The sequence below is a fragment of the Adiantum capillus-veneris genome, chromosome 4, assembly GCF_014529385.1.
Source record: "Adiantum capillus-veneris isolate H3 chromosome 4, ASM1452938v2, whole genome shotgun sequence".
Lineage (NCBI taxonomy): Eukaryota > Viridiplantae > Streptophyta > Polypodiopsida > Polypodiales > Pteridaceae > Adiantum > Adiantum capillus-veneris.
Genome location: NC_140934.1, coordinates 68,074,609 through 68,094,917, shown reverse-complemented (window position 1 = coordinate 68,094,917; position 20,309 = coordinate 68,074,609). Strand labels below are relative to the sequence as shown.

Below are 20,309 nucleotides of genomic sequence, written 5' to 3'. Positions count from 1 at the left end.
CCCGATTGAAAGAAGGTGGAGCGTTTTTCAACCCAAAAGACATTCTAGTGTAAATAAAAATACCCCAGGGAGTCACAAAAAGCCGTTTTCAACCGATCACCTAGATGAATGCCCAACTGATTGTATCCACTGAATCCGTCCATGAAACTGTACAATACATATCCTGCTACATCTTCAAGCACACGATAAGTGAAAGGTGTGGGGAAACCATCTGGGTTAGTTACCTTACTTAGAGCGCTGTAATCTACGCACACGGATTTTATTGGATTGCTTCTTTGGAGCTATCACCATGGGTGATAACCACTCAGAGTGCTCCACAGGTACAATGATCCCTGCCTCTTGCATTTTTTCTAACTCTAACTTGACCGCGTCAGCATACTTCGGGTTGAGCTTGTAAGCTCGGCCTCTTACAGGCTTAGCCCCTTCAACCAGAGGTATAGTGTGGACACCCAATTCTGGTGGGATCCCCTCCAAATCCTTGTAGGACCAGGCAAAAACATCTTTAAAGAGTGTGTAAAAGAGACTACCTGATTGAGTAACACGGGATGCTCCCATAACCAAGCTACTAAGAGTACGTGTTCAGGGTTATCAGGATCTCCCAGGTTGACTTCTTTGACCGGGTCAGGAGGTATAGCTGGAGAGGGTGCTTCCGAAGATGAGAAGTGAGCTGCCTCTTGGAGCTTCGAGACATCATGTGCTGGTGTTTGATCGATTGGAAACTCCGCAAACTCTTTTTGTAACCATCCTGGTGGAAGCTCCTCGAAGGGTAAATCTTCAGACCCAGACATAACAAAGTGCTTTTGAAGGGGCGAGGCATCCGACCTGGGAGATGTTAGAGGAAGGGGGAGATCTTTGGCGAGTTCATGCAGAGGAGATTTCTTCTCCCTTTTGTGATGTGTTATAGGTTCCCCGAGGCCGAGGGCTTCTATCGAAGGACCATTTGAATCATGAGAATTTGGAGCTGACACACTTACTTCTTCGACTGGTCCACTGTCTGTTGTAGGACTACAGTCTGCTGTAGGACTTGGGACATTTGTGTCCTCGTGAGGAGTTGGGAGAGAGAGTGTTACCGGCACAGGTGAGTTTTGAATAGAGACCACGTAGCATGGCATCGATAGCTTCCAACCACTGTAGCAGGTCCTCGTCAGACCCGTCAGGTGGGATGGGTTGCTCAGGGTCGGGGTTGGACTGTACTGACAATGAGCTGTGATGAGCCACTGGATCCATCCCTCCTTCGAGCCGAATTGGTTGCATTTGGGAGCCAGGAGTATGTATCCACATGGCGTCGTTTCCCCAATCATGAAGTGCCTTAGTATGCCGCAACCATGGTCTACCAATCAGTAAAGGAAATCCTCCCTCCACCTGAGGAAGACTGACCACCACAAAATCCAAGCTAAATGTGAAGTCTTGTATCCTCAGAGGCACCTTCTCTACTATGCCCACAGGGTAGACTGTCCTCTGGTCTGCCAATGTAACAGTGAATTGAGTAGGGCGGGTAGGTTGCAGACCTAAGGTCGACATAGTAAATTCTGGCATTAGATTGATTCCAGATCCACCATCCACTATGACGCCTGAGAATTGATGCCCAAGAATAGATACAGTCAGACGAGGACTTTTGTAGTCGGTGAGGGGAGCAGTTGGATATGAAATCATGTAGGACTCCAAGGGCTACACAGGCAGGTGCCCGCCACTAGGCCTTGTACCAGGGTACAGAGACTGAATTATTGAGAGGGTGTCACTTTTGAGGGTTGCATCTAGCCGGAGCATCTCATAAAGGGACACTTGTTGAAAGGTGTTCTTCAAGATTGCTTCCGCTGTGGGCTTAGCTCCTACAATCTAGGCCTCCTCGGAAACTTTGACCTGCTGCAAGTCAGCTACTGTTGCCAGGAAGGCTCCATCAATGTCCGCAAGCATAGAGATTGGCCTATTCTTTTCACCACTTAAGGGTTCGACAGTTTGATCAGGTTGCGGAAGTGATGGACAAGATGGTCCTGTTGGCAAGGTTAAACCCAGGGCTGCTCTTTGTGCCCGAGTGAGCACGCTAGCGGGCTCTGCCACTTGTTGTGGCCGAACTGTATGTGTAGCAGGTGCTGGCTGAGGGGCGGTGTTCACTGTGATTAGATTGATCTTCGGGAATGTGAACTCTTGTTGGTTTTGATTCGGGCTTGAAGATGAGGATGCCCTTTGCTTGGGACAATCCTTACTGTAGTGGTCCTTAGACTCCGGACAATGTCTGCAAGGAGGAGACCCTTCAGGTAAAGGACACTTACTTTGGTAATGCCCATATTCACCGCATTTGTAGCATAAGATTGACCGATTAGACGGATGAAACGGGGGACGAAGTGGTCGTTGCTCTTGTTGCTACATGGAGCTAGATGCTGAGGTGTAGAAGCTTTGGGGAATTGAGGGAGTACTAGCATGGTAAAAGCTGGGGGATGCAAAGTTGTTGTGCATACCTTGCTGCATAGGAGGTGTTGTCAGCAGAGGTGGCAACGGGTTTTGATGGCCATAGGGTGAGACCATGTTGGATGCAGGTGCTAGCCCTTGTTCGAGAGAAGGACCTAGACTTTGTTGTATTTGACGCAATCCTTTGATATAGTAACAGTCCTTGTCTTCGTGCCCAGATTTTTCGCAAAAGTGGCAATAATCCCGAAGGAGACAGTCCTGTGGAGGATGTCCTGGAGAGCGACAAGAGCTCCACCATACCATAACTTTAGTCTCGTGCTGAGACCGAAGCTCTTCTAGCTCTCTCTTGATTTGATCCATAGCCTCAAGATGCGATGGTTTCTCTTGTCTAAGAGAGATTGATTTCTCTTCTTGGAGAGCGCATTGTAGTTTTAGGGCTTCAAGTTCTCTACGCAAAGAAGTCAATGGATTGTAGGATTACTTTCTGAGAACACAGAGGGAGTCTCTATGTGAGGGGAGTTGTTGAATAGCTTCCTAGCCCCCTCTATCCTAGTAGCAGTTGCGATGAATTCCTCCAGAGTGGCGTCAGGTCGGAGGCTCTCTCGGATTTTTTGCTGAGAGGTTTTGGGGAGTGCCTTCTCCACCCACTTCTTAACCATGAATTCACTGGGTTGCTGGGGAAGCTTGGCAACCAGAGACTTGGTTTTATTCATAAGCTCTGCAAAAGTCTCCTCTGGCTGGAGCACCATGTTGGCCAACTCATCCAACACTTTCGCTTGGTAGTCACCTAGCCTGAAAGCTGCACAAAGCTGTTGTCTTAAGGCTGCCCAAGTTGCAAAATGGTTCTTTGCAAACTGGCTGTACCATTTGTCTGCTAAGCCGTCCAAGGTGGATGGAAAAAGTACCAAATAAGCATCTTCTCTGTTAAGACCACGACCCCTACAGAGAGATACGAACCTCCTTGCATGGTCGTCAGCATCTTCTGAAGAGAGTCCTTTGAAGGTGGGGAACTTGATGTTTACCTTGGCCAACACACTAGCCAACGCCTCCATGGCCCCTTGCTGAGCCTGTTGCTCAATAGCCTACTGTAGCAGAATAGGAGAGAGCTTTACTGGAGAAGGTGATCTGGAAGATGTGAAACCGGATGAAGGAATGGGGGATGTCGTATGTGGAGGTATGGGTGATGAGGTTAATGGACTTCTATTAGATACCAAAGGTCGTCTTCAGTTATAGTACTTCAGAGGGCTTAGTAGTGCGCTTTGACGCTCGACTGACCGCCTTGTATGTGTCATGCAGTGACCACCAATCCAACCAAGCTTTGGGCAAGAAGACTCTGTGGGCTGAACAACACAGGTATAGACCGAGACAAGTGAGGATAGTGACTAGACCACTTGGTCCAAGACCAGTGACTAGACCACCTAGCAGGCAAGATGAGGAGGACTGGACCAGGGCGAGGACTAGACCAAGACACGGGACGAGGACGAGGATTGGTTGGACCAGGGCGAGAGAGAACCAGACCAGCAGACTATCTACACAGTGCAAGCAAGTGTGCCGAGCTAGGTAACAACCAATTAGCTTCACGATTTGTATCTCAACAAAGAGTGAGACTTCATTTGAGGTCCCATCGTGATCGCCAAAATAAGAGCACCTGTAGCGCGGATCATGTGTCGTGCTCTCTACAGGGGGGTGGTCCTCAGTGCAATGTGCGTGACAATCTCACTCAAACATACTGAAAGAAAGAAAACAATATACATCAACTGAGCTCACAAAGACACAACAGCAGACCAAAACATATGACTCGGCTATCTCTAAGAAGTGATACAGACTCTGGCGTGGCAGCACACTCAGCTCCAGCCCAGGACTCACAGGTACAATGGGGGTGTCGAGGCTCAGATGTGCCGGGATGGTGAAGACGTGCTCTGTGTATAGACTCACTCTAGACGACTACGTCCAGATAAACCTGACCAAAACTCTACTACTCTTATATACAACCATAAAGAGCCACTAACGGCTCATAAATGACAGCACCTAAGTCTATCCCCACTGGTTGGCGGTGGTGACCTGGCCACGATGTCCACTAAACCACTGTATCCCTGCCCTGTGTCTCTGTCAGCGAGTCCGTCTAGTGTGAACCGACCAGATCAAAGACCAACTGTAAAGTCCAAACTGTACTAACTGTCCTGTGAAAGTGACATTGTAGCTTGCTACACCGCCTTAAAGAAAAACTAGGTGAAGTTGACAACGTTGTGCCTATTAAGAAGATTGTTTGGGAAGATATCCAAAACTGAGTATATTCTTTGAGAATTAGAGGCCAACCATTGCAGTAAGCAATACCATTCTGATCAGCTTGAGTTATAGAAGACCATCCCCAAAGGAGGGATCTCTTAGCTCGTGTCAGCACTTGTGCTAAATCCTATTGAAGTAGGTAGAGCCTTGTAGCTTATCAAACAGATCTTCTACCCGAGGTACGGGAAGCACAGCAGCCAAGGACTTGGCACATGGCACAGAAGACCTGGCATTATGTACCACCTTCACCCTTTTTGGTGGTCTTGTTCACTACCAACTTCATTGCCTGCCTTCCATTTTATTGCCAGTAAATGTCAAATGAAATTGTGTGCCTCTTCTAATGGGTTACCGGCCATACTGTTCGTAGTCACAAGGATGGCTGCCCATATAAAGGAGGACACCCATCTCCACGGTCTGCGCATACTAACTCCCTTTAGTCAATGAAGTTTTCATTGAGTTCAAACACACTATTTCTATTTATCCGATTATATGATACATACATACAGTTTTCAGGGCAGTTAACAGAGGGATCTTCAATACGGGGCCACAAAGCAAGTCATGTGCCTAAAGTAGTGACCCGCAAGGCTCCCCATGTTTGTGACACAGTATTTCTCTTACTTCACATAATCTTTTTGAGGAGCACAGCATATTTAGAGATCTTTCTTCTGCCTTTTTAAGGCAGCAAAGATAGATTCAACAAGATAATTCATGTTGATAGGAATGCAGATCCAGCAAGGTCATCCATTGAGTATTTTGATATCCTAGAGCTAAGCCCTCAAATGTGATTCACCAGGAATTTTATAGATGAAGCCAAATTAAGTGTTGATTTTACGTGTACAATTGAAGCCTTTGCACCTGTAATAGCGATTTTTGATTTTTTTATTTCTATTTTTTCAATCTAGCATGACATTCGTGATCTTTAAAACTATTCTTACTTGGTTCTTTCTTATGAAGGTTGACAACTTTGTAAATGTTACATCAATGCTGCGCCGTCTATATAATCGTTTGGATCATCCCAACCCATATCATCGGCTTGGTTCTGCTATGGCTTGCAGTCGATTATACCGTGTCATGAGAGATAATAAATCGATTGTAGACAGACACTTGCTGGAGATGTTTTTTTTCTGCATCAAGAGTTTGCGCATTGCAGAAAATGACATTGAGCAAATCGGTAATCTCTAATTGTATATCAATATATCTGTTCACTGATTTTAAATCTGTTGGCTGATTTAAACCAAATTTAATGTCTGTGTGCTATTGTCTAATGGATTTAAGGTACAATCAAGCAAGTTTGTAAAGTTCTAGATGACCTGCAAAGGTTACTAAAGCGTAACATATCTATCCTGGCAATGAAGCGGAAGGACAGAGCAATGTTTACAACACTGGATGATTTTTTAGACTGGCTATTCAAACAAACTATAAGGCCTCAAGACAAATGCCGTGGCAGATGCATGTATCTTCTGAGTTCAATTTTGCAATCTGTAAAGGGTAAGCTGTGGTTATGTCTTTCCATGTGTAGGTACTGTCTTTTCTGAGATCAAGTTGCATTCATTGGTTTTTTCGATTGCATGAGCAGATGTTCCAACAACGTCCAGCTGGCTCCAATCACTTGTGCAATCTAAAAGTCTTGATAGGCCATTTTTTTTCTTCAATACTAAGCTAAGCTTCATACAACAAATCAAAGGGCGATTGGAAATTGAAAGTTTGGAACAAGAAATGAGATCTCTTACTCGCTCTATGCATTGGTGTGACTGGGCTTTGAGGACAGAATTGGTTGCTCTCGAGGATCTTTCACTCAAAACATCTAATTTGTTTGACTCAATTAACGAGTTTTTGAAGAGTTTTCTGCACACACACAATTCAAAAGTTGAAGGATTGCTAACTCTTATGGAATTTGAACGCTACGAAAAAGTTAGATGCAGAGCTGTCATGCACTTCTTGAGCTTTACAAATGAAATTGTTTGCAGTGTCTTTGGAATCAGGGAGGATGAGGCTCAGTCATTTGGTCATAATACAATATCAAATCCAGAAATGACTGAACTAATACCTAGACTTGTGCCTATTAATAACCCAGAATTTCTTGAGCTTCTTTTTTCTTTATTATTAACTCCCCAGGAGTTTGGGTTTAGAGGAGTTTCTCATTCTCATAATCAGGAGACATTATGCAGGCTTATCATGAAAGTGCTAAAATTCCTCACTTTATGCTGTTTGTGGTCAAAAGAAAAAGTGATACAGTGTTTGCAAGACTTTCTCGCCCAAAGGTCAGATTTAGACCTTGGTAACCTGATCATTTCAGGACCACAATTTGTGTCTTCCAGTTGTTCACAAATGGAAAGCTTCAAGTATCTGCTCAGAGGGTACCAACAGCTCCTCCTTGCTGGGATTTTGCTTCCTGTTCTAGGCAAGGGAAGGTCCTCCCTTACAGCTGAAAAGTTGCTGACATTTGTCTTCTCGTTAAGCAGTGGTTGTTCAAGCACACTTGAAGCATTAGCATCTGATATCCTTTCCCTTTCAGTCTCACTGGGCATTAAAATTGACAGACTACTGGAGCTAGTGTTTGATCAAACACCTCTATCCAACTCTTCTAGTGAATCAGCTGGAAGTGTTTTCTACATGCGCTTTCGCAAGGTACTCATTCAAAAAGTCAAATTTTTCTACAAGGAAAGTCTTTCGCTGCTTCTGAAAAAGGCCCCTGAAAACTCCACGGCACGTCTTGTAGTAAATGCACTTTTGGATGATTATCTCGGTTCCAGGACTGAAGGAAATGTGATAACAGTAAAAAGCTTTCTGAATGAGTTTGTCAACCAGATGGCATACCTTGTTCCTTGCTGCAGCTCAGATGCTCCTTACAGTGACAAGCTATTTTTTTTGGAGGTGCTGTATAAACTTCTGATGCTTGATGCTGATGGGCAAACAGTCTTGTCCCCCACCCAGCCTTCCTTTCACTTTGTAGTGGATAGATTTTATTCACTTTTAGGTGGATCATACACTGCTGAGAATTTGCTGCCGGGAAATGCTGCAAACAGAAGCATGAACCTTGTCGTGCAGAACAGTGCGCTTAGCCTGATACCACACTTCCTGATGGCTACTAGTGCGCATCTCTTTGTTTCCCAGATTTCTTCTGCTTTAATGAATATAGTGACAAATGTGTTGCTGGTAAGAGAAACAGACTTGCCTCCTGGATCGACTCAACGTGCTACTTACCTTCAAACTCTGGATAGGCTCTTGGCAGCTGTCTGTTCCAGTAAAACTCCACAACTCTTAGAAGTGCTGTTTCCTATCTTGCAAAACTGCATACCGTTGGCCAGAAAGAGGCTTGTGATAGCCTTAAGACAATTTGCCAACAGTATTACTGACCAGAGGCCTTCTGTTTGCAGCGCATGCTTACAAGCTCTTCATGACAGAACAAAACTTCCAACCTTGAAGCGTGCTATCACTGAGCTTATACTGATTCCCATCCTAGAAGACGCACCAGTAGATTTTCTTCGGACCTGGTTTGCAGAGCACATTAAAGATTTTTTTCTTACTATTTCCAAAAAACATGAACTGGAAGAGCAACAGAATATGGAACGAGAAGAGGATTTTCTTGTTGTTAAATCATGTAGTTATATGATTATTTCATGCTTGTTCATGAACGCAACTGCTGCGGTGATTCGAGACACCATAACTCCATTGGTCTCAAACCAGCAGCTGATGCAAGTAGCCACTAATGACTCCCGGGCAAAGAACGACCCTCCATTGTATCATTTTACAGAAAATATTTCCCTATGGCGGGATGTTCATGTTCAGGCTTACAATTGTCTTGCTGCAATTGTGATGTGCACTCAAGACCAAGAAAAAATTTTCACAATCTTGTTCAAAGACTTTGCTGGGAGGCCTCTTTGGCAGCATTTGATTGACTGCAAACAGGTTTATGATAACTTTCCTGTCGAGATTTCTCAACTTGGATCTTTGCAAGATGTTACCAGAAATTTACGAGCGGACAGGAAATCAAAGAACAGACTTGATGGGACTTCACCACCACCCTTATTTTCACAGTACGTCATAGGTGCAACTCTTAGTCAGGAGCCCTCATTAATTGACAGTTTTGTTGGTGGAACGCCACATACTAAGAAAGAAAGCTTAGAGTACAATGAAACTAACGAAGATGCAGCAGATGCTGAGCATAGTTTTGTTGACACGGACCTTACAGATCAAGATGATTTTGATAAGCATCCAAGCTTCCAAATGGTTTTGAAAACTGTTTCGCACCTCCATGCAAAATTTGAAGTTTCTGGCACTCAGGAGATGCCCGAGTGGATGAAAGCTTTACATTCAACCCTATCAAATTCTGGTACAGCAATGAATATAAGCCTTTTCATCATTAAGGTGGTAATTAAGGCTAGAAGAATATTTCAGCCTTTTGGGAGTGCCTGGATGCTTCCTATCTTACAACCATTCTTGAGACACCCTGAAAGTTCCGGAGGAAACAAATTCCATTACATCCTTAGAGACGTTTGTGTCATGATTTTAGAATGGAATCTTCCAAATTGCCCAGACAAAGACGTGGCATCAAGATTTTTAAATCATTTGTTCCAGATGGCCTCACATGAGTCAAATCAGGTTGTGCGAGCAAACCTTGAGATAATACATCAATTTCTGGCAAGTTGGAAAGATTGTGTCACGCTTGACACTGGCATAATTGCTTCACACATAACTGCAGGAGGCAAGAATCCTAGTGCAACAGACAAAGCAGTTTCCATGCATAAAGTTGTTGGCTTGCAACTTTTTGGTGCAATGTTGTCTGTAGGCCTTAATCCATGTGATAATAGACAAATACCTGAAAAAGACCTGATCAAGGCGTTGCTTTTCAACTTGAGTTTCAGAGTGAAAGCTGTCTATGAATCTTCTGCAGAGCTATTGGGTATGCTTCTTCAGAAACAGAAGGACGTTTCTCATGATCAGTCCTTAGAGACTGGACTGAAGCAAGTACTCCTCGTGCTCTTTAAGGAAGGTGAAACAGGCCAATTTTTGACCATAATGGACAAAATCACCCTTCATTGTCCTTCTTTCTTTGAGGGGTATTCCTCCATGATATTTGATCTGTTACCACGTGTACATGGGGTCTTTAGGGTTCTTTCTCTGAGCATAATTTTAAGATGTCCTTCTGCAATTCCCAATCTGTTTTCTCTGGTCTTGCCGTTTCTCTCAAAAATGCTAGCACATCGGGATGAAATTGCTCAATTGAAATCCCTTCAGCTGGTTGCTGAATTGGTGAAGGATGCAGATAAGAAAGTGATCATTGAGCAGGTTTTGCCAAACTTATATGAGACATTCAGCACACATGATAGTGTAGAATGCCGCAAACGCTACTATGACATTCTTATATTTCTTTTCACGACAAAAGAAATAGCAGATGATGCGATGCTGATTCGCAGCCTACTTCAAGGACTCTGTGATGATTCCAGTCTAATCAGGGAAAGTTTGCAAAGCTTTTGGCATAAACATCTGAGTGGTGATCCCCGACGCAGACTTCTTGAAACAATCACCAGAATTTATGATCCACTAATTGAGGATCATTGGGTACATGTTGCGAATTCTCTGCTTTTGAAAGTAAGTAATTCAAACTTACAGCTTGGTCCTGAATGTTTATGGAAGAGACAAAATTTTTAAGCCTTCTAGTTTATCAATCTATAGAACAGTTTGGCTTTGATATGGTTGTAGCATTTGCATAGTGACAAATTTGAGCTTCCTTATTGTCGTTTTCGTCAGCTTTGTGAAGAAGCAGTGGACTTCAGGAGACCTATATTCAATGCTCCTCTTTCTGACTGCGAATTCAAAGAGTACACGCTTGACACATCCCTCCTGTCAGGCACGCTGCCCATGACACCCATGTTTCTTGATAGTCAAGGAGCTTCATCGCAATTCCAAACTCAGGGCAACGACGATGATAATTCTATCCATCCTATAAGGCATCCACATATGATAAGGGCAACCATGTCACAGTCCCAAACGCTCGAATCTTCCGAAGCGGGCCATTCTTTCTCTACATTTATGACTGGAGAAGGAGAAAGTTCTCTTTTTGCCTTATCACGAAGACAAAACAGAAGGAGTTTTGATTCCTCATTCATTCCTGGACCTCAGGCTCAGGGTAATATATCTGCAGCATTAAAAAAAAGAATGATTCACCCGAGTGCATCCCGCCCTCAAATATTGAGAAGTGTACTTAACACCATGAAGAGACGAGAAGCACGTATGGCGCAGCAAGCTGTGGAACGAGCCAATAAGGTTCATATACTGAGACAATATCGCATAGGTACGACACCCCGGTTCAGTTACACACTTGTGTTATTGATAATTACTAAAGTTTCATACCTGAATACTTTACGTTTGTGTTTCGTAGGAGACTTACCGGACATTGAGATTAAGCATGAAGAAATAATCAGGCCACTTGCTGCTCTCGCTGAAAAAGATTCTACATTCTCACGTCTATTGCTGCAGGTTTTGTTCTGTGCTATCTATGCCATCTCACCTGATCAATATATAGACGGGGAACATGACCTGAAAACTTTGGTGACAAGAGCTATTGAAAATGCGTTTGAAAAAACTCAAAATAACATCTCATTTATAAGCAGTGCTTTGTCCTTATGCTTGCAAGACAAGGATTCTTGGATTAAGCCAAGCTTGATTGGTTCAGTCAGTACAAAATCTACGAATTTTCAATCAGGCATTCTGTACTTGGAAAATGCTATTGTGAAATCCAGTGCACCATGGCAGTATTTGGGTAATGCTCGAAAGCGGCATAAAGGGTCACAAGGGCAAGTAACAACTGAGCCAAACACCATTGAGCAAGCATGGTTGGAGCTTGCAAACTTGTACAGATCTATTGGAGAGAACGATATTGTACTCTCAATCTACAAAAAACATCTTACTAAAGCAAATATAACACATTGTGCCCTCGAGGCTGAGCTCGAAGGTGAATCCGTTAGAGCTTTGAGAATGTATGACAAGGCCATTGATCAGTTCAATGAAATGGAAGGTGAATCAGGTAACTTCGATACTGCCCGGTTTGCTCCGAACTCTTACAGAGAATTTCAACTTATTTTGTATTTTTTGTCATGGCAGTTGTTCCAAATGATGTAGAACAGGACCTGTGGTATACCAGAAGACTTCATTGCCTTGCTAACCTATTAAATTGGCAAGCTGTCATGGATGAGATTCTTTTTCAAGTGGAAGAGTCCTTGGACAGGCTGTGGGAACCTAGGGTTCAAGATTCTTATTTAAGCTTGTTTATCAGGGCAGCAATCAAGATCCCTACTCATCATTCAAAGCTATCAGAGTTTATACAACCTCTGTCAGATGATTCTTGGAAGAAAACTTTTATTATGAAGGAGTTCAGTACCCAAGTAACCACCTTAGCAGTTTCGGATGATCAATTTGATCGTGCTCGCTTTTTCATACATGAATGCTATAAAAGCTTTTTGAAACACTGGGCAGAGTTTCATCCCCTTGCAAGTAGTGCTAGACGCCTTCAAATCATTAAGCTTCAGAAGACAACTGAGCTGAGTGAATTTTTGGAAAACATTGCAAATTATCAACTTAATGGCTTGCTCAGGTTTGGGTTTCTTGCTCAAAATGTTCATTGGTTTGCATTTAGCATCTGGAATAGCAGCTTTCTCACAAGTTTCCAAATCAGATTAATGTCAGAGTGGAGGGACCGCTGGCCCTCTTCAGCCATGGACGACGCTGAAGCTTGGGATGATATTGTTCAAAATAGATTGCTGTTCTATCAAAAGATGCAAAGTGCATTCAACCACCGATTGGAGAAGGGGAAGGAAGAAGAAGGTGTAAATTTTGCACATCAGCTTGATGATGAGCGAGCTCATGTTTACTACGCAGCTTCAAAAGGCTTGATGAAACAAGGTAGCTTTGAGGCTGCAAAGGTGAGAATTGTTGCATCTTTCATCGCCGTATTTCAATTGTTGCATCTTGGCATCAGAGTGATGCTTGGCAGTTCAACAGGTGACTGTACAGATATGAAGCATAATGATACCAGACTAGAACTTCCGATTTAAGTCTAGGATATCCGTAGTGTGTTTCTTTTCGCAAGCAAAACAGGTAAGTGGTTTTAGGCACAAAGATGCAGAATGGAGATTACCGTGATTGTGCAGCACAAAGATGATACATGAAAAGTCTGGGCTATTGCCATCTAATGTGGTTTGTTACCAAGAAGCCAAGCAAGATTTTGGTAAGTATACAGTAGTGCCTCTACATATTGTGGCTTGCTTCTCTATGTTATGTAACTTGTCCCTGAATATCAATGACATGCTGCCTCTTATGCCTCTTCCTCCCTCGTATGGAGTCCGAATCATCAGAAGAGGTAATTTCAACATTTGGGCGTCGGTAGCTCTTTCTGCCTCATCTAGATCTGGTATTCTCATACTTTTTCTTCTTTGTCTCCGGTCGATCTTCATCAGTAGAAGAGGGAGGAGAGGAAGGAGGGCTAATGCCATCCTCAAAGTGAACACGTAGGTGGCGTTGATTCTTAGATCCCTTCTAAACAAAGTTCTTCAAAAGTGGATTGTCTGCCCGAGTACATTGGAAAAGACTCGGAGTTCCATCCCTTTCTTGAGTGCTTGTGGTACTTTATCATCTCACTGATTTTGCGTTCCATAGCAGGTTCAATGTCCTCCTCTCTCAGAAGGGAGGGCTTCTTTTTTCCTTTCGGCCTTACATTGGTTTTTAGGGCTGACTTAGAGATTATCGGGAAGTCTTCTGCCATAATTCAATTAATTAAAAAATCGGTTGGTTCTTCATGTGTTTAGCATAGGCCGGGTCCCGTGCAATCATCAACCTCTTCTCACAGTGCTCACTTGCAATCAGCAATGTAGATCGTAGCCTGTTGATCCTCTTGGAGAGAGTCGTCAAGAAGATCATCAAACTCATCCTCAGTAGATCGATTGTCGTTGGAGTCGTGATTCCCATTGGAATCTTCCTCTTGCAAAAGTGTATCGAGAACCTGCTCCTGTTCCTTCTCGGAGATGTAGCGCGGATAATGTGTCGTGCTCTCTACAGTGTGGGTGCCCCTCAGTGAAATGTGCGTGACAATCTCACTCAAACAAATGGAAACTCTCTCAAACAGAATGAAACAATGGATAACAACAGAGACACAACAGTGGACCAGAACATGTGGACTCGACTAGCTCAAAGAACCATGTACAGACTCTGGCGTGGCAGCACACTCAGCTCCAGCCCAAGACTCACAGGTACAAATGGGGTGTCGAGGCTCAGATGTGCAGGGATGGTGAAGCAGTGCTCTGTGTAAGACTCTCTACCTAGACGATGACCCGACCATCTATAAAAGATGATGATAATGACCCAACGGCTACTACTCATAGATACAATCATAAAGAGCCACCAATGGCTCATAAATGTCAGCCAGCTAAGTGTGACCTGGCCACATGTCCACTAGGCCACCATCCGTATCCCTGCCACGTGTCACTACCCAGAGTGTCCGTCCAGTGTGAACAGACCAGACCAACTGTACTAACTGTAACTGTGTCTTGTGAAAGTGACACTGTAGCCTGCTACAGGTTGCCCGCCACAAGACTGGTCACCGTCTTGATGAGCCAAAACTGAATGAAACTGCAAAAGTAACTACATGTACAATGAAAGGTGGGGCAAGAGCATAGTTTTGTCACCCAAGGGAAAGTGTCGTCGCCACTGCTGTCCAGAAGTATCCGGATCGGGAGGAGCCATCAGATCGATTGTGTAACGATGCGGTTGCTGGACTGTGCTCTGCATAACCTGGCTTCCTGTGGTTGTAGCAGCCATCTGCACAGCGGATGGAAGCACCTGCCCTGAAGTAAACTCCGGACGCCTAGTAACACAACCATGGCGGTGTGCACCAGCAACACCGTCACAGCACGGAACACTCTGGCTCTGCATGTGTGGCATCTGGACCTGTGATCCCTGCTGAGTAAAGTACTGGAACTGGGGCTGTGGGTAGTGTCCCATGAACTGCTGAGAGGGCTGAGAGGGACCTGTTGGGTAGTGTCCTATGAACTGCTGAGAGGGCTGAGAGGGACCTGCTGGTGCTGCAAAGCCTGTTGGATTCTGGACTTGTATCCCTGGCCTAGTCCATCCATATCCCACAGGAGCCTGGGTAGGCCTATTACCATACATAAGCATTTCTTGAAATCCCTGCATTTGTGCTTTTAGGTCATCAATAATCCTTTACTTTATCTTCAATGCTTGCTGTAGTGCAAAAATCGTTGCATCTCGTTCTGCGATGGCACTCTCGGCAACTCGCAGAGATCCCTCCATAGCTGCGTATGTGGCGGAGTGATGCTGGTGGGTTGCAGCTAGCTACTCCGCGCCTAGCTCGATGGTGGCAATAGCAGCTCTGGAGTCCTGAAGTAACTTCTCTGAAAGCTGAAATAGAGAAGTGGAGTAGGTCCTACCTGAAGATCCCTCAGATGCATGTGATGCTGGAGGGCGCACATGTGGCACAGCCGGCGAGCTAGAAGTAGGTACAGTAGGTACAGTTGGTGTAGTAGGTGCCTCGGAGATTGTTGTTGTAGGTGGAGCGAGAGATATGTTGACCGGTGTATGAGTGACAATGGTAGAAGATGGAAGAGGATCCTGTATGGGTGAAGTGACCATCATGTCCTGAGGAGCGGCAGTAGACACTGGTGCCGGCACAGCAGAACCAGGGGCAGAAGTAGACGTGTGACGCTGAAGATGTACCCTAGTCTGCTGGCTCTCAGAAACTGGCAAGGAGAGTAGAGACTTCACTGTATCCTTCACCACTTTCGCCTTGATCTTCTTTTTCTTGGTGACTGTGGGGTCAACCTGCATGCTCACGGTTTTGCTTTTCCCTTTCGAGGTTCCCTGCTCCTCATCCACTTCATTTATGTTAATAGGTATGTTTATGACCCATGCCAAGAGAGGTGCCGCAAAACATTTAAAACTTAACTGCACAGACTGCACTTGGGCCCGAAATCTTTTAGCCCTAGTCTGGAAAGAGCTGAAGAGAATCTCGTGGAATCCACAAGGGATAGTGTGGATTAAACAATATAGCCCGTCGCAGTGGGAGAATGTAGTGAGAAGATCAGTTTTTGCCTTGTCTTCTTTGGCATCTCGAGCCAGAAAGTAATACCTGAAGATTGCGAGAAGCCGTCTGTTTCGCTCATAATCCGGGTGATCCGAACTGAATAGCTCTTGATATGCTTGAATTGTCGCATCCTTGGACAGCAAAGAGAAAGTGCGAGTAGTAGACTTCACAGCTGGAAAGTTGGTCATACCCATGGCATGGCCAAGCCTTGTAGCTGTTAGCTTGTGGCCCCGGACCTTTGGAAAGTCTTTCAACAGTTGATGTGTCAGCTCTGCTGGAACCGTATCAGGTAAATCTGCATCAGCCAATGCTGTGAGGCCCAGAGTCCGTAGCTGAGCAGTCGAAAGCACCTCACTGAGAGATGGTCGAGGTTGCTGCATATGAAAATTTAATGAGAATGCTATGCGATTTTTCAAAGAAGCAGGCCTCGTGATTTCATGAGTGATGATTGGCTGCTTTTCGTTCTTCTGAGCCACTTTTGAATGTTCCTCTTGATCACTGGAAGCACCTGAGTCGGAATTTACATCTGAATCATCAGATGCTGCTGAGTCTGCTTTGTAGCTCTCATCACTTGGGTCACTGGAGGTAAAGTCATCTATGCCATGGCTGCTGCTTGCAGATACTTCCTCTGCTTCGCTCTCTGATTCTGCAACCTGAGCTTTCCTCTTCTTCAACTCTACCTTTCTCTTGCTACTTCCTTCTGGCTGTTTCTCCTGTTGCTTGCTACCTCCTACCATGGTGAGGTCGGGTGGATGACAAACAGTGAGCAGTTGAGTAGACCAAGTGATGGAAAAGCACCACACGATCAGACAAATGCAGACCAAGGCGGAGTATAGAAACAATTTGGAATTTGGCTAGGCAGCCTCTGGACGGCAGGGGAGCTGGTGCGATTTATTGTGGGGTTGGGCGAAGAAGTTAGGGCTGAGGCGAGTAAGTTAGGGTAGCAGAGAAATTAATAAGCTTGGGCGAATTTGTGGCATGGTGAATGTTTTTGGGTTGGGGCGACTGCAGAGGAATTGGGTATGGGCGAATACAAAATACGGCAGGGGCGAGAGTGGGTGGGTAGAGGGTAGGGGCGCGAGGGGGTGCTGAGAGTGTAGGGGCGAGGGTTAGAGGGTAGGGACGAGAGCGGGAGGGTAGAGGGTAGGGGCGAGAGGGGGTGCTGAGAGGGTAGGGGCGAGGGTTAGAGGGTAGGGGCGAGAGTGGGAGGGTAGAGGGTAGGGGCGAAAGTAGTGCAACTGGGTAGGGGGAATTGAATAGGTGTGGGGCGGATCCAAAATAAGCTGGGGCGATTTATGAAGGATGGGCGAATTTTACAAGGGGTTGAGGCGAATCCAATATAGGCAGGGGCGAATCCAGGCAGAGGAGGGCGAATTTCGCAGGCCCAAATTCTTGCAGCCGACAGCTATGAAAAGGGACGAATTGGGAGGGAAGGGGATATTGGGAGGCAGAGGGCTAATTAGGAGGGCGGATAGGACCAGAGGGCGAATTTGGGAGGCATAGGGGGCGAAATGGGCAGGGTCGAATTGGGATGGGAGAGATGGACGAATTGGGAAATATGAGAGGGGTTCTAATTGGTAGGAGAAGGCAGGGGCGAATTTCTGGAAGGGGCTAATTCAGCCTGGGCGAATTTGGGAGGGAAGGGAGCCGAATTTGGAGAGAGCAGAGGAGGGCGAATTTAAGAGATAGGGGAGGGAGACTAATTGGACAAATGGGATGATTGGCAGCCAATGCTGAAGACGAAAATTTGAGTTGTGCCCCTCCGGTGAGGATACCATACATCACTTTGCACACCTTGCAGAGAGGCATCCAAATCTGCATAAAATATTTTCATATAAAAATTTGGCTACTGTATTGCCATTGCAATCTACTGTCGCTAGTACCTCCGCCCAGTTTGTTGCATAGTCTGTAACCACTAGCAGATATTTGTGATTACCTAGTTGAGCCGGGGGATATATTGGACCCACAAAGTCCAAGCCCCATCTCTCAAAAGGTAGCCACGCCATCAAGACCTGCAGAGGACGGTTGGATTGCTTGCTTGGCTTCGGCCCACAGCGCTGACACACATCACAAACCTTAGAATATGCTATTGCATCCTTAAAAACGTAGGGCCACCATAGACCACTTTGTAGAATCTTCTGGGCAGTGATGTGACCAGGGTAATGGCCACCAGTGGGACCATTGTGGGCATCCTCCAGAATATGCTCCACCTCATGAGGCGAGACACAACGCTTCAGAACACCATCTGGTCCCGATTTGTAGCTGGCCCCCAATCAGAGTGAAAGGCCTGGACTTCAACAGCAATCTCCTCTTCTGCAGTGGAGATGCCTTCTTTGGGTACAGCCCAGTAGATAGAAAATGTAGGACCTCGCCGTACCATTCCAGTGTTGTATCGATTTTAAAAAGACTGCTATCTAGAAAGTCATCCGCAATCCCGGTAGCTTCTTCACCTGTGTGAATGCGAGAGAGGTGGTCAGCCATTACATGATGCTTACCAGGACGAAGTACCACTTCAAAATCAAACTCTTGGAATAGGAGGAGCCATCGCCATACTCGACCTGCGACCAGTGGCTTATTAAGCAGATAGCGCAAGGCATGGTGATCAGTAATAATTGTGAAGTGGACCCCTAGCAAATAGTGACGAAATTTTTGTAGAGCATACACTATAGCCAAACCTTCCCTCTCTGTGGTGCTATAGTTGCGCTCTGCTTTGGTGAGCAGGCGACTTGCATAATGTACAGGGCGATCCAAGTTGAACTCTTTGCTAGGCTGAGTCAGCATAGCACCCACAGCCAGCAGACTGGCATCTGTATGCACATGAAAAGGTAGGGCCCAATCCGGGGCAACTAGAATAGGCACTTCAGTGAGGCGTTTCTTGAGGTATGCAAATGCTTCGGCCTCAGGTGTTGACCACTGGAAGGGAACAGCAGCACTGGTGAGCCGGGTCAATGGTTGAGCCACCTGTGCATACATACGTATAAACCTGCGATGATAGCCGGTGTGGCCCACAAAGCTCTGAACACCTTTGGGATTTATGGGAGGAGGTAACTTCAAGATGGCCACTATCTTCTTTGGGTCAGGTGCCAAACCTTGAGCAGACACAACATGGCCCAACAGTGTGCCCTCTGTGACAAAAAAATGGCACTTGTTCGGATTGAGCTTCAAACGTGCTTCTCTGCACCGAAGGAAGACTGCAGAGAGCTGAGCAAGATGCTCCTTTAGATTTTCTACTGGGGTCGAACATTGAGCACCTGAGAAGGTGGAAAAGTCATCCATGAATATGCGAAGGTGATCAGTAAGCAGAGGACAAAAGATGAGATATACTATGCGATTGAAAGAAGGCGGTGCATTTTTAAGCCCAAAAGACATTCTAGTGTAGATGAAAATACCCTAGGGAGTCACAAAAGCTGTTTTGATTTGGTTGTTAGGATGTATTCCTAACTGATTGTAGCCGCTGAACCCGTCCATAAAACTATACAGTACATGGCCAGCGACATCTTCGAGGACTCTCTCAGTGAAAGGTGTCAGAAATCCATCCGGGATTGTGACCTTATTCAGAGCCCGGTAGTCGACGCAAACTCGAATTTTGTTGGACTGCTTCTTTGGGGCAATAACCATAGGGGACAACCATTCTGAGTGCTCTACTGGTACAATAATACCTTCTTCTTGCATTTTTTCCAACTCGATTTTGACTGCTTCTGCATACTTGGGATTCAGTTTGTAAGCCCGTCCTCTGACCGGCTTAGCCCCCTCAACCAGAGGAATTGTGTGGACTCCTAGCTCTGCTGGGATTCCTTCCAAATCGTGGTAAGACCAGGCAAACACATCCTTGAAGGAGCGCACGAAAGAGATTACCAGGTCAAGTAGAGCGGGGTGATCCCATAACCAAGTGGCTAACAAGATGGGCTGATGGTTGTCAGGGCCGCCTAGGTTGACCTCTCTGACTGGGTCAGGCGGTGCAGTGGGCGAGGCTGCGTCAGGGAGAGAAGACCGTGCCGCCTCTGTTAGCTTCTGGACATTATGAGCTGGCGTCTGATCAATGTTGAAATCAGCATACTCTTCTTGCAACCATCCTGATGGAAGCTCTGCAAATAGTAAATCCTCAGATACCTCAAAGTGCTCCGGCATGGGTGGAGAGTCAGATGGAGTAGAGGCTAAGGAAGGAGCTGGGGTGTTGGCCAACTCTTGCAAGGGAGACTTTTTCCCCCTTCTATGGTGGGTTATAGGCTCACCCAGGCCGACGGTTTCCATCAAGGGACCCTCTGAAGGATGGGCACCATAGACCGGTCCACTTGGTTCTGGCTCACTTGGCTGACTGGGACTACTGGCTTCAACTGTAGCTTCAGGTTTAGCTTCAGGTGTAGGATCAGGGGGAGAGGGTGAATCTGTTGGCAAGGTTGAAGAGAGACTACATAGCATGGCATCGAAGAGGTAGCTTCTAACCACTACAGTAAGTGTTCATCGGACCCATCAGGAGGGACCGGCTGCTCCAAGTCAGGGTTGGACTCTACTAACAAAGAGC

General features: G+C 45.6%; 1 protein-coding gene across 1 annotated transcript in view; it reads left to right on the top strand.

Annotated features, from left to right (window-relative positions):
• Nucleotides 1-20,309, top strand: part of LOC147459342 (uncharacterized) — a 214,509-nt gene that overhangs the window by 148,836 nt on the left and 45,364 nt on the right. The window contains exons 22-28 of the mRNA XM_086510636.1: nucleotides 5,647-5,863; nucleotides 5,968-6,180; nucleotides 6,269-10,284; nucleotides 10,444-10,987; nucleotides 11,075-11,719; nucleotides 11,797-12,286; nucleotides 12,368-12,614. Coding sequence (XP_086366762.1) covers nucleotides 5,647-5,863; nucleotides 5,968-6,180; nucleotides 6,269-10,284; nucleotides 10,444-10,987; nucleotides 11,075-11,719; nucleotides 11,797-12,286; nucleotides 12,368-12,614 — 6,372 coding nt within the window. The remainder of the gene's footprint in view (nucleotides 1-5,646; nucleotides 5,864-5,967; nucleotides 6,181-6,268; nucleotides 10,285-10,443; nucleotides 10,988-11,074; nucleotides 11,720-11,796; nucleotides 12,287-12,367; nucleotides 12,615-20,309) is intronic.